This window comes from Cetorhinus maximus, chromosome 9 (assembly GCF_964194155.1).
Source record: "Cetorhinus maximus chromosome 9, sCetMax3.hap1.1, whole genome shotgun sequence".
NCBI lineage: Eukaryota > Metazoa > Chordata > Chondrichthyes > Lamniformes > Cetorhinidae > Cetorhinus > Cetorhinus maximus.
This window is the reverse complement of record NC_135887.1, coordinates 93636745-93650375: the sequence shown is the minus strand read 5'-3', so window position 1 is coordinate 93650375 and position 13631 is coordinate 93636745. Positions and strand designations below refer to the sequence as shown.

The 13631-nt window shown below is 44.1% G+C and overlaps 2 protein-coding genes across 2 annotated transcripts in view; both read left to right on the top strand.

The window, feature by feature from the left end:
• The window catches only part of syt8 (synaptotagmin VIII), a 351409-nt gene that overhangs the window by 41504 nt on the left and 296274 nt on the right, over positions 1–13631 (top strand). The gene's annotated exons all lie outside the window — the stretch shown is intronic.
• myod1 (myogenic differentiation 1) lies at positions 2144–4462 on the top strand. Its single transcript, XM_078549114.1, has 3 exons — positions 2144–2653; positions 3089–3164; positions 3708–4462. The coding sequence occupies exons 1-3, from the start codon at positions 2144–2146 to the stop codon at positions 3947–3949; spliced, it is 828 nt and encodes a 275-aa protein (XP_078405240.1). The 3' UTR covers positions 3950–4462.

Below are 13631 nucleotides of genomic sequence, written 5' to 3'. Positions count from 1 at the left end.
TGACAGGTTTCAAATGTGAGGGTTTGAGGATCGAGCCAAGTGAAAGGTATGGGCAGCAGGTTGTTGGGTGATCTGAAGAGCAATCCAGGAGAGTATTTGGAGGTGATGTAGGAATGGATGGGACTTTCAATGACCATTCCCCTGCATTGTTCCCTTGTCACCACTGGCAAGTACCAATCAGCTGCCGGCTCCCCGAGTCAGCTTCTGTCAGAGCTCATTATCCCACACCCGTTACCAAGCTTGGGGACTGTCCTTTGTTAGTTGCAAAATGCCACTTTCAAGTAAAATCCCAAAAGACATGAAAACGATCCGTGCCAGAGTAGCTGGTTACTAAAAGCAGAATTTGATTCATTGAAAAATAGTAGCAACGATCTGATTGCAACTCCTCCACTCGGAATAAGATTTAGTCAAGCGGTACACACAAGCACATGGCGCCTTGAGAAACACCAGCACAGCAATAGAGTGGGGAGGGAGATGCGCTCAGGCACACAACCCTATATGAACAGAGGAAACGTCGTAATTTACCAATGAAATAAATAATGTTTCATTAGGACAGCGTGTGAAAGACAAACATTTACATTTTAGTCAGTCATTAAAAGCTGGCCCTCAGAAAAAGGGTGACAGTAATTCGCACAAATAAGCTAGTTAATACTTCATTGGGATTCTTAACGGTGTGTACAAGCCTGGTTTATTGTGAGCGGTGTGATACTGTGATTGTGGGTAGATCAGTCATTGGACAGTTAACTCCATCTACCGGATTCACTCAACATCTCCAGCGTTGCTGGTCCCAACGAAAGGTTTCACTCTGCCACACAGAAAAGAGAAGCGGCCCAGCAACCTGTCAGACTACATCCATGGGACATTGATGCTTCTGCAGTGTGTGGAGGTGATGGTGAGGCGGGTATAGAGATTTCTCCCCTTGGACTAAAGGCACAGCTGCGAGAGACAGAATTCTGTTTTTCAGGCACCTCTTTGCCCGCGACACCGGGGATGTCTCCCTATCCTCGCGTCATCGTTAAAAAAGGTGTAAAAAAACCACCCTGGCTTTTCACTTTTCTATATATCTGGTTATAAATTGGATGCCAGCTTTCAAAAAAACATCACCAATTCTCCATAGAAATGGGAAAACATTTCTCTAGTCTTCACACAACGCGCCTGCAAATTTCATTTTAGAATTAAAGTTTAAATACCTACATTTAATTTAATAATCCGATAACCTCGGTCAGCAGGCTTAAAAGTTTCTTTTTTTCAAATAAGGCCACTATACTGGAGCTAATAAGGTGTGGCTTCCAAATGGATGGAAACAGCATGTTCCACCAATTTGGATGAGTAAAGTCCTTTAAATAGTGAATTCACTGCAGCACACGCAATTGTCTCCTGAAATACAGATCGGACTATGAAACCACAAAATAATTTACCTCTCCATCGACCATTTCACCTCGAAGAAACTGACTGCACTGGAGTCGCCCTGTTTAAATAAGTTCGTTTGAATGTGTTAAAGTTATTGTTGAAACAACAACCGAGTTCCAGTTACACTGAACTCTGTGACGCTGCTCATTTCGTTCACATCTTTGACGAAAACGTTCGAAACCTTTTTTTATTTTCACGTTTCAAACCCATATTGAGCAAAACAATGCTGGCGATGTTTAAAATAGAAACAGAAAAAGTTAGAACTTCACCTTTCAAAATATTTAGAAAAAAACAGATGCACGCAAGTGGTTAACAAAGTTGCATTTAATAAAGCCTCGCGAAAATTGCACTTGTCATCCTTCAGCAGAGAAATAGGAAAGCTCTTAGTGACAGGTTTTACGTTTAATGGTCTAACACCAACCGGGCTGACTGACCCAGCCATCGGGACCCTCGGCCAATCGGGAACGGGCCAGCCCCGGACCCTGAATAAGACAGCCGTCTGTCAGAGCTACCGGATTGGTTGATGGAAGAGTTTGGGCGTTGGAGGATTCTGTTCCGCAGCCCCCAGAATTTGGAATAAATAGGGCAAAACTTTCACTGGACTGAGCACAGGTACCGGACGGTACGAGCGATACAGCCAAAGGCAACAAAATCAAAACATTAACAAAGAGGACGGGAACGATCCTTTACAAGAAAGTTAATTCGGATCCCCTCTCTTCCAGATCGTCCCACCATGGAGATAACGGACACCTCTCTGTGCTCCTTCTCGTCTGCCGATGACTTCTATGATGACCCCTGCTTCTCTACTTCAGACATCCACTTTTTCGAGGATCTAGATCCCAGGTTAGTACACGTTGGGCTCCTCAAACCCGACCAGGTGCCGACCGAGGACGAGCACATCCGAGCCCCGAGTGGGCACCACCAAGCCGGCCGCTGCTTGCTTTGGGCTTGCAAGGCTTGCAAGAGGAAAACGACCAACGCCGACCGCAGGAAAGCGGCCACCATGAGAGAGAGGAGGCGCCTGAGCAAAGTGAACGAGGCGTTTGAAACACTCAAGAGGTGCACGTCTACCAACCCGAACCAGAGGCTGCCCAAAGTGGAGATTCTGAGAAATGCCATCAGGTACATCGAGAGCTTGCAGGCCCTCTTGAGAGAGCAGGACGAGAACTATTTCTCAGTCATGGATCAATACAGTGTCGACTCAGATGCCTCCAGCCCACGATCCAATTGCTCGGATGGAATGGTAAGAAATCTGTAATGGATATATGGAGAGAGAGATATGTACACTATCAATATTAAACCAGATAGGGTTAAGAATTAAACCAGTTGGTTGTTTTATTGCATTTGAACGATTGATTTCGTTCGATTAAAGTGTTTCGAAGATTTTATTTGCCATGATTTACTGTAGATAGACGTCATGAAAGTAAAAATATAAACGTTATTAACACTCCTTGCATCTTAAATCCGTGCGGAAGGAATGTTAACTGGCAGATTTCCAGTCTGCTTTGCCCGCGTTTAAAACCAAATGCACGAATGGTTGAGCTGCGATTTAATTCCCATCTTACATGAACCGTTTTAAATCGCCGAGCTCCCGGACACGCAGAACAAGTCCCTCGCTGGCCACCCGAGCTCCGGGCACTGTGACTGACCCTCTCTGGCTTTCTTTTTGACTTTGCAGTTGGACTGCAGCGGCCCCACGTGCACCCGGAGACGAAGTCACCTCGACAACACTTACTACTCGGAAACGCCAAACGGTGAGTGAATGTTTACGGGCCGGGCTAAAAAAAAATAAACAAATGACACGCAGCGGGATGCCACCCTGGGATAGAAGCTGCCTAAAGCATCCGCTCGGCCACTCCAGCCAAATGTTCACTGTAAACCCTTCCAACAAACCAACGCGTATGGAGCTGTGCTTGAGAACATTACCTTACTCGAGAGAGAAATAAGCAAAACGGTCTCAATTTGAGACAATTGCCAAGTGGTGTGGAAGGAAACCATGAACGATTGGTTGATTTTCAGAGAAATATATCCGATATTGCATTTATATTTTCGGCCTATATGGAGCAGAGATAATTGTGCCTAGCGTCAGGCGTCTATTTTTTCAGATAGTTTATGATCCCCCCCCCCCCGCCCCCCAACCCCAACTTTATTGGTTGAAAAGTTGTCAACTGTTAATTCGATTCGCTATTTACGAAATTGCTTGCATGTTTCTATAGCGCTTCAGCGCGTCGAGAAGTAATTGAATTCCGTCCAGCCCAGTGCTGTTGCCCTTTACTATCTCGCTGTAATGTGTTTAGATTCGAGAACTGGCAAAAGTTCCGTTATTTCAAGCTTGGATTGTCTCTCCAACATCGTCGAAAGGATTTGCACGGATCGGCCGACGTGTCCGGTAATGATAGCCCCAGACGGGACCATGGGGAGTCCCTCATCTCCCCGGGAAGGAGCCACTTTGAACGACCCCACAGGTATGATACCATCGCCCGACAACTGCACCCGCACCGAGATTCCGACTGACAACCCCATCTATCAGGTGTTATAAAGGCTGAGATTAATCGCCAGCCCCTGTTCTGCACATTGATGATAAGGATTGGACCCAGCTGAAGGGAAGACGGCACTAGGTTGGAGAGAATGGGTCATAGCCAAAAGGGGGCTAAGTCATCCAAGAACAGACCACTACTGACAAGCGCTGTGACCGAGAACCTCCAACCACATGTACTAAAGTCTAACCAATCACATATTTAATACTTGTCTGCATTTAGGAACAAAAACGTGTTTCTTTTTTTTTTCTATTTTTTTTCCTTCTTGAAATGCATCCCGAGAGAAAAAAATCAAAAGTACAAACATAATGTGGACCACTTTTTGTAAAGCTTTGTGTATACTTGTAAATAAGAGTTGCCTTTTGCCAGCCCATTGAAATATTTAATGTCGCTTGTTTATAGAAATGCTTGGTTTGATGTGCCAAACTAAATTTATATATTTATATATATTATCAGTGTGAATGCCAAGACTGTTTCGGGAAATACGAAATAAAAAAGGTATTTATAAAAAAAAAGTTTCCCCTTTTCTACACTAATTCTAATACTCCTGTCAGTGACGTGTAACAGTGAGAAACTTGACCGTGAGCGTTTTTATTTAACTTGCATAGAAAGAAGCAGAGATGTTATTCAGGGGGAGTGTTTCCACTCATATGCCTCGGAATAAGAGCGTTTTGAGTCCCCTCCCCCCCCCCCCCCCCCCCCTCTCCTTCCACTTCAAGGAACCAGAGCCTCTAACATAGACTGGCACATCATTGCAGTACTGATGGGGATGCTGCATTGTCGGCGATGTTGTCTGGTTGGGCGGGGGGTGGGTGGCTAGTCGCTCAGGAGCTGACCGCTATTGACAAGCACTGACCGAGAACCTGCAACCACATGTACTAAAGCTTATTACAAACCCTTGCCTGTTTGAAGTGGATAAAAGGTCCAATGGAATTCTCCTGGTCCCCATTTATAACCTTCAAGTCAACACAAACCAAAACACATCAATTGGCCCTTTCTCGTATTTTTCTGCAGCATCGCATTTCAATAAAACACTTCCTTGGCTGTGAGACGTCCTGTGGATGTGCCCGGTGCCAAAAGTGAAAATGCTTTCTGTCCTTGCAAGTTTTATAGTGAAAAAGACAGCGGCTACTGATCGGCAGGGAAGCAGAATAAATCACTGCAAGAAAAAAAAACTCGGCTTAAGTCAAATGTTTCTATGCTTAAAACCCTGAAATTAAAAAAAATATATGGTAAACATGGAATATATTACCAAGTGCTCCTCTTGTTGCTTCCATATCGCCCTTATCTCATATACCAGTCACAATCAGTCGGAAATGTAAAATGAAAGCCTTCAGTGTGAATTCTCCATCCCCACATCTAAAAAAGAACGAACTCCAGAGACCCGGTTTAGCAGCAGGAATTCATCAAGGCCAAGGCTGCTGAAATGTGCTTTTCAAAGCAGAATGGATGGAGTGGTGGAATGTGATCCTCAAAACATTGCGAAGGATCTCAAAATAATGGAGTACTGGTCACTCTAAACCACGGTCCTCCGTCCAATTTATTTCACCCCAAACAGTGTTGCAAAGGCCAGGCACGCGAACAAGCCAAGTGTCAGAGGACAAACAAGACGTTATTAGACAAATAAATGCGTGAGAGTGTGCGCGTTTTAGCCAATTTAAAATGTAGTCCGAAATTTAGAGAAAGTCCGGCGTGTTTCAGGAATATGTCGAAAGAGATAAGAATTTGTACGTAGTTTGACTCACATTTGAACATATACCAGCCCTGAACGTCTCCTCAAAAACCAAACCATTTGTCAAATGGCGCAACAAACGGTAGCACACTGGACTCTTCAGTGTCTTCACAGCGCCGCAGAGGATAGGTAACCCAGTTAACAGTAACCTTCATTCAAATACACAAACAATCAGGAGTAACTGGTTTGATGCGAGTTTATGTAGTTCTTTCATTGTGTTAGAGGGGTGGACTCACGGGTATAGGTCCAAAAAGGCGCGGTCCGCTTGTGAATTTCGTGCGTGTATTTTTTAAAAATATTTTTAAACAAAAGGTAAACAAAAACAGCGGAGACTGTAGGCCTTCTGTGAATGACATTAGCGCACGCCAACAGAAATAGCCAGAGATCAAACCTCAGCACAGCAAACGGTGAATCTTTATCCCAATCTTTATTCAGCGTTATTTAACTCCACTTGGTCCTACAGTCGTGTGTAAGGGAGTCACCTTGTGAGCATACCTCAAACACTTTGTACAAAATTAGGAAATGCAATTTGTTCAAACTCCCCCATTTGGAAAATTGCCTCAGTCATTTCACGGGCGAGATGGTACAGTACACATTTTAAAATATTACATATCAAGTATTAGGCCTCAATAAGTTATTAACAGTGGGACAGATAAACTGTATCTGGTTGACAGGCTTATTCCAATCCTTCACGCTGGTAGTGCATTCACACTCAGCTTCTTTGTCAATCTCCTTCCCTCTTTCTCAGGCAGATTCCAGTAGTACTGACTAGCCGCTGCTGCAACTGTTCAGGGGGCCCTTCTAAATGAAGTGTTAAACTATACGGAATTACATCGACTATACAGGACAGAATCAAGCCATTCAGTCCAACAATCTGTGCTGCCGTTAATGCTCCACTGGGGCCTCCTCCCATCCTTTTTCATCTAACCCTACCAGCATAGCCCTCTACTCCGTTTCCCCGACATGCTTGTATAATTTTCCCTTATATGCATCTAAATATTTGCCTCACTTTAGTAGCGAGATCCCCATTCTCACCACTCTTTTAGTAAAGGAGTTTCCTCTGTATCCCTTATTTGATTTCTTGCTGACTATCTTCTATTAATGGCCTTTAGTTTTGCTCTTCCCAACAAGTGGATACTCTCTTTGTGTCTACACTATCAAATATATTTCATACTTTTAAAAATTTTGACTGCTTTCTCATTTCAACCTTTTCATCATATCCAGACAGCCTTAACCTCACACCGGTAAATATTTTTTACACCCTCTCCAGTGCCTCAGCTTTTGTATATAATTTATTGTATATACAATGTAATAAAATTCAACTTTTAAAATAATATGGTGAGCAGAAGTGTACACAGTGCTTCAGCTAGTCGTCTGCAGAGCTCTAGAATTTTTACACATTCATTGAAATGCTTGAAGACTGCTCAGGTTCTCACAAGATCCCCATTTATGCTCTCTCTTCACCTAGAGAATAAACATTCTTTTTCTGTTTTTCTCCTTCCCACCGTAACAACTATTATCTTAGTTGAGGTCAGGCAGCAGGCAGTTCAACAGAGATCAGGAATTGAATCTAGCATGAATTTCCAGTTTTTCCATTATCCACCATAACATAACATACATACAAACTAGGAGCAGAAGTAGGCCACTCAGCCCCTTGAGCCTGCTCCACCATTTAATAAGATCATGGCTGATCTGATTGTAACCTCAACCCCACATTCCTGCCTACCCAGATAACCTTTTACCCCCCCCCTTGTTAATTAAGAATCTATTTAGCTCTGCCTTAAAAATATTCTAAGACTCTGCTTCCACTGCCTTTTGAGGAAGAGAATTCCAAAGACTCTCAACTCTCAGAGGCAAAAATTCTCCTCATCTCAGTCTTAAATGAGCGACCCGGTATTTTTAAACAGTGACTCCTAGTTCTAGATTCTCCCACTAGAGGAAACATCCTTTCCACATCCACCCTGTCAAGGCCCCTCAGAATCTTAAAGGTTTCAATCAAGTCACCCCTTACTCTTCCAAACTCCAGTGGATACAAGCCTAACCTGTCCAATCTTTCCTCATAAGACAACCCGCCCAATCCTGGTTTTGGTCCAGTAAACATTCTCTGAACTGCTTCTAATGCATTTACATATTTCCTTAAATAAGGAGACCAATACTGTACACAATACTCCAGATGTGTTCTCACCAGTGCCCTGTACAACTGGAGCATAACCTCCCTACTTTTGTAATCAGTTCCCCTCACAATAAACAATAACATTCTATTAGCTTTCCTTATTACTTGCTGTAACTGCAAACTAGCCTTTTGTGATTTATGCACTAGAACAACAGATCCCTCTGAATCTCAAAGATGTGCAATCTCTCACCATTCAGATAATATGCTTTTTTATTCTTCCTGCCAAAATGGACAATTACACATTTGCCCACATTATACTCCATTTTCCAGAATTTTACCCACTCATTTAACCTATCTATGTCCTTTGTAGCCTCCTTATATCCTCTTCGCAACTTACTTTCCTATCTATCTTTGTGTCATCAGCAAAGTTAGCATTCATACCTTCAGTACCTTCATCTAAGTCATTTAGCAGAAGTTCAAGGCAGGCCCTGCAGAAATGGCAGAAGTGGTTGTTTATGCCATTCCTGCAGGTTTTTTGGTAGACAATCAGGAAAAGTCCATGCAATGTCACATCAAATATCCAAACTAGACCAGCAGAGCTCTTACTCAAGTAGGCCACCAGGGGGTGCTTACACTATTGACCCACATTTTGATCAGGACCTGACACCACAGCACATATTTTCTCTTAATCTATTGCAAAACATTGAATGACACGCTTTCAATCACATGATTTTATTTTGCAGATAGAATATCACGTGGGATGTTTATCTTATGATCTCACTGTGCAGCAATTCTTAGTAAATCATATGCACCAATCTTGTTTAAAGAGCTCAGAAGATTGAACTAATTCCCATCCTTGCACTGGTTTGATATCATTAATCAGAAAAAGTTCAAGAACATTTTACACCTAAGCAACAGGAACACATATTTAACCATATACACCCAACCAAGTGGAATAAACATATAACCATATACAACAAACCAAGAGGGATAGGCAATTATCTATATACATTGCTCCATTTTATAGTTTCACATCAAAATTATAACGGTTATCCTATCTTCTATTTTTAGAAAATTGGGGAAAGGTTATATAATCACAATGCAACTCAGTTGATAATGTAGTATGAGGTAAACAATGCTCAGATATTCACCTGCATTTTTCATCAGCACCTGAGACCATAGTATATATTCTCTCAGGGATCAATTGTGAAATCTAAAATATATTTATGAAAGATAAATGTACAGATGCTTTCCATTGTATGATTTTATTTTGCAGATAGAATTTCATGCAAAATGATCATCACATTATCCATCTTCCATACAAGACCAAAATATTGCAGATGCTGGAAATGTGAAATGAAAACAAAAAGGCTGGAAATACTCAGCTGGTCAGGCAGCATCTTTTTTTTTATTCATTCACAGGATGCGGGCTTCACTGGCTGGGCCAGCATTTATTGCCCAACACTAATTACCCTTAAGAAGGTGGCGGTGAGCTGCCTTCTTAAACCACTGCAGTCCAGGTGTAGGTACACCCTCAGTGCTGTTAGGAAGGGAGTTCCAGGATTTTGACCCAGCAACAGTGAAGGAATGGCGAGGTATTTCCAAGTCACGATGGTGAGTGATTTGGAGGCAAACTCCCAGCTGGTGGTGTTCTCATCTATCCGCTGCCCTTGACTTTCTAGATGGTAGTGGTTGTGGGTTTGGAAGGTGCTGTTGAAGGAGCGTTGGTGAATTCCTGCAGTGCATCTTGTAGATGGTACATACTGCTGCCACTGTGTGTCGGTAGTGGAGGGAATGAATGTTTGTGGATGTGGTGTCAATCAACCAGGCTGCTTTGTCCTGGACGGTGTCAAGCTTCATGAGTGTTGTGAGAGCTGCACATATCCAGGCAAGTGGGGAGTATTCCATCACACTCCTGACTTGTGCCTTGTAGATGGTGGACAGGCTTTGGGGAGTCAGGAGGTGGGTTACTTGTTGCACGATTCCTAGCTTCTGATCTGCTCTTGTAGCCACAGTATTTATATGGCTAGTCCAGTTCAGTCTCTGGTCAATGGTAACACCCAGGATGTTGATAGTGGGGGATTCAGTGATGGTAATACAATTGAACATCAAGGGACGATGATTGGATTCTCTCTTGTTGGAGATGGTCATTGCCTAACACTTGTGTGTGCGAATGTTACTTGCCACTTGTCAGCCCAAGCCTGGATATTGTCCAGGTCTTGCTGCATTTTGACGTGGACTGCTTCAGTGTCTGAGGAGTCGCAAAAGGTGCTGAACATTGTGCAATCATCAGTGAACATTCCCACTTCTGACTTTATGATGGAAGGAAGGTCATTGATGAAGCAGCTGAAGATGGTTGAGCTGAGGACACTACTCTGAGGAACTCCTGCAGTGATGTCCTGGAGCTGAGATGACTGACCTCAAACAACCACAAGTATCTTCCTTTGTGCTTGGTATGACTCTAACCAGCGGAGAATCTTCCCCCTGATTCCCACTGACTCCAGTTTTGCTAGGGTTCCTTGATGCCACACTCTGTCAAATGCTGCCTTGATGTCACTCTCACCTCACCTTGGGAGTTCAGCTCTTTTGTCCATGTTTGAACCAGGGCCGTAATGACTTCAGGAGCTGAGTGGCCCTGGCAGTAACCAAACTGGATGTCATTGAGCAGGTTATTGCTAAGCAAGTGCCGCTTGATAGCACTGTGGATGACCCCTTCCATTTCTTTACTGATGACGGAGAATAGGCTGATGGGGCGGTAATTGGCTGGGTTGGATTTGTCCTGCTTTGTGTGTACAGGACATACCAGGGCAATTTTCCTCATAGCAGGGTAGATGCCAGTGCTGTAGCTTTATTGGCTAGGGGTGCGGCAAGTTCTCAAGCACAAGTATTCAGTACTATTGCCAGAATATTGTCAGAGCCCATCACCTTTGCAGTGTCCAGTGCCTTTAGCCATTTCTGGATATCACGTGGAGTGAATCAAATTGGCTGAAGACTGGCATCTGTGATGCTGGGGACCTCCGGAGGAGGCCAAGATGGATCAACCACTCGGCAGTTCTGGCTGAAGATTGTTGCAAATACTTCAGCCTTATCTTTTGCACTGATTTGCTGAGCTCCTCCATCATTGAGGATGGGGATATTTGTGGAGCCTCCTCCTCCAGTGAGTTGTTTAATTATCCACCACTATTCAGGACTGGATGTGGCAGGGCTGCAGAGCTTAGACCTGATTTATGGTTGTAGGATCAATTAGCTCTGTCTATCACTTGCTGCTTATGCTAATTGGCATGCAAGTAGTGTTGTGTTGTAGCATCACCAGATTGACACCTCATTTTTAGATATGCCTAACCAGGGTCGATCCCTTGGCTTGATGGTAATGGTGGAGTGAGGGATATGCTGGGCCGTGAGGTTACAGATTGTGGTTGTTTACAATTCTGCTGCTCCTGAGGGCCCACAGCGCCTCATGGATGCCCAGTCTTGAGTTGCTCGATCTGTTCGAAATCTATCCCATTTAGCACGGTGGTAGTGCCACACAACATGATGGAGGGTATCCTCAATGTGAAGGCGGACTTTGTCTCCACAAGGACTGTGCGGTGATCACTCCTACCGGCTCTGTCATGGACAGACGCACCTGCAGCAGGCAGGTTGGTGAGGATGAGGTCAAGTGTGTTTTTCCCTCTTGTTGGCTCCCTCACCACCTGCCACAGGCCCAGTTTAGCAGCTAATTCATTTAGAACTCGGCCAGCTCGGTCAGTAGTGGTGCTACTGAGCCACACTTGTTGTTGGGACATTGAAGTCCCCCACCCAGAGTACATTCTGCACCCTTGCCACCCTCAGTGCTTCCTCCAAGTGGTGTTCGCCATGGAGGTGCATTGATTCATCAGCTGAGGGAGGGCGGTACATGGTAATCAGCAGGAGGTTTCCTTGCCCATGTTTGGCCTGATGCCATGAGACTTCATGGGGTCCAGCATCGATGTTGAGGAATCCCAGGGCAACTCCCTCCTGACTGTATACCACAGTGCCACCACCTCTGCTGGGCCTGTCCTGCCTGTGGGGTCTGGTGGTGTCTGGGACATTATCTTTAAGGTATGATTCCGTGAGAATGACTATGTCCCAATTTTGCCACTAGTTAGTAAGGACGACTTTGCAGGCAACAGGACCATTGCCCGGTGCCTAGGTTGATGCCAGGTGCTCAGTCCGGTTTCATTCCTTTTTTGTGTCTTTGTAGACAACTGAGTAGCTTGCTAGGCCATTTAAGAGTGAACCACATTGCTGTGGGTCTGGAGTCACACGTAGGTAAGGACCAGGTAATGACAGCAGATTTCGTCCCCTAAAGGGAGGACATTAGTGAACCAGGTGGGTGTTTACAACAATGGTTTCATTGTCATCATCAGAATTTTAATTCCAGATTTTTATTGAATTCAAAGTCCACCATCTGCTGTGGCAGGATTCGAACCCGAGTCTCCAGCGCATTACACTGGGTCTTGAAACTAATGTTTCAAGTTGATGACCTTTCATCAGAACTGAAAAATGTTAGAGGTATTAATCAAGTACAGAGACAGTGAAGGAGGGTGGGGAAGGTGGTGGTGTGAGAGAGGGGAAAGAACAAAAGGGAATGTGTATGATTGGTTGGAAGTCAGGAATGATTAAATGATAATTTAAATTAAATGTTTTAAATGATAATCAGGAATGATAACATGGACAATGGTTCAAGGCAAAAGGAGGTGGTAGTGGGACAAATAAAGAAACAAAAGATGGATTCAGAGAAGCTGCAAATGACAACAGCAGAATCATTACCAATGGATGCTGTCTGAAAAGTGGGAGCAGTGGATATGATCTGAAATAGTTGTACTTCGTATTGAATCCAGCAGGCCGTGAAGTGCCTCTTAGTAAAAGAACTGTTGCTCGGGTTTCATTAGAACAGTGTAGGTGGCCGAGGCCAAAGAGGTGAGAGCGGGAGTGGGGTGGAGAATTAAAATAACAAACAACAGGAAGATCAGGATTATGTTCGCAGACTGAATGGAAGTGTTCTGTAAAGTAATCACCCAATCTACATTTGGTCCATCCAGTGTACAGCAGACCATGTTCTGAGCAGTGAATATGGAATATCAGGTTGAAAGAAGTGGAAGTAAATCACCTGTTTCAGCTGGAAGGACTACCTGGGGCCTTGGACGGTGGGAAGGAAGAAGGCAAAGGGCAGGTATTGTATCTCCCGGTCTTACATGAGAAGGTGCCATGGGAAGGGGGGAGGCTATTGGGATGAGGAGGGGGAACCACAAATTCACAGAGGGAGTGGTCCCTTTGGAATTCAGAAAGGGGACGAGAGGGAAAATATGTTCCATGGTGGTGACACATTGGAGGTGGCAGAAATGGCAGATAATGAATGATCCACTGAATGTGAAGGCTGTTAGGGTGGAAGATGAGAACAACAGGAAGCCTATCATGGTTCTGTGATGGAGGGGAGCGGTGAGAGCAGAGGTGTGGGAGATGGGGCACAGTCGAAAGCACTGTCAACCATGGTGGAGGGCCATCCTTGGTTAAGGGAAATGGAAGATGTACCAGAAACAGTCAAATGGAAGGTGGCACTGTCCCAACAAAAATGATGGAGACCAGGAAACTTGGAGAATGGGTAGGAGGAAGTGTAATGAAGATAGCTGTGGGAGGCGGTGAGCTTATAGTAAATACTGGTTGACAGCCTATTCCTAGAAATGGAGATTGAAAAGTCAAAGGGAAGGGAAGAGTCAGAGATAGACCATGTAAAGGCAAGTTACTGGTGGAAATTGGAAACAAAGTTGATTAAATTTTCCTGTTCAAATTAAGAGTAGGAAGTGACACTGATATATTT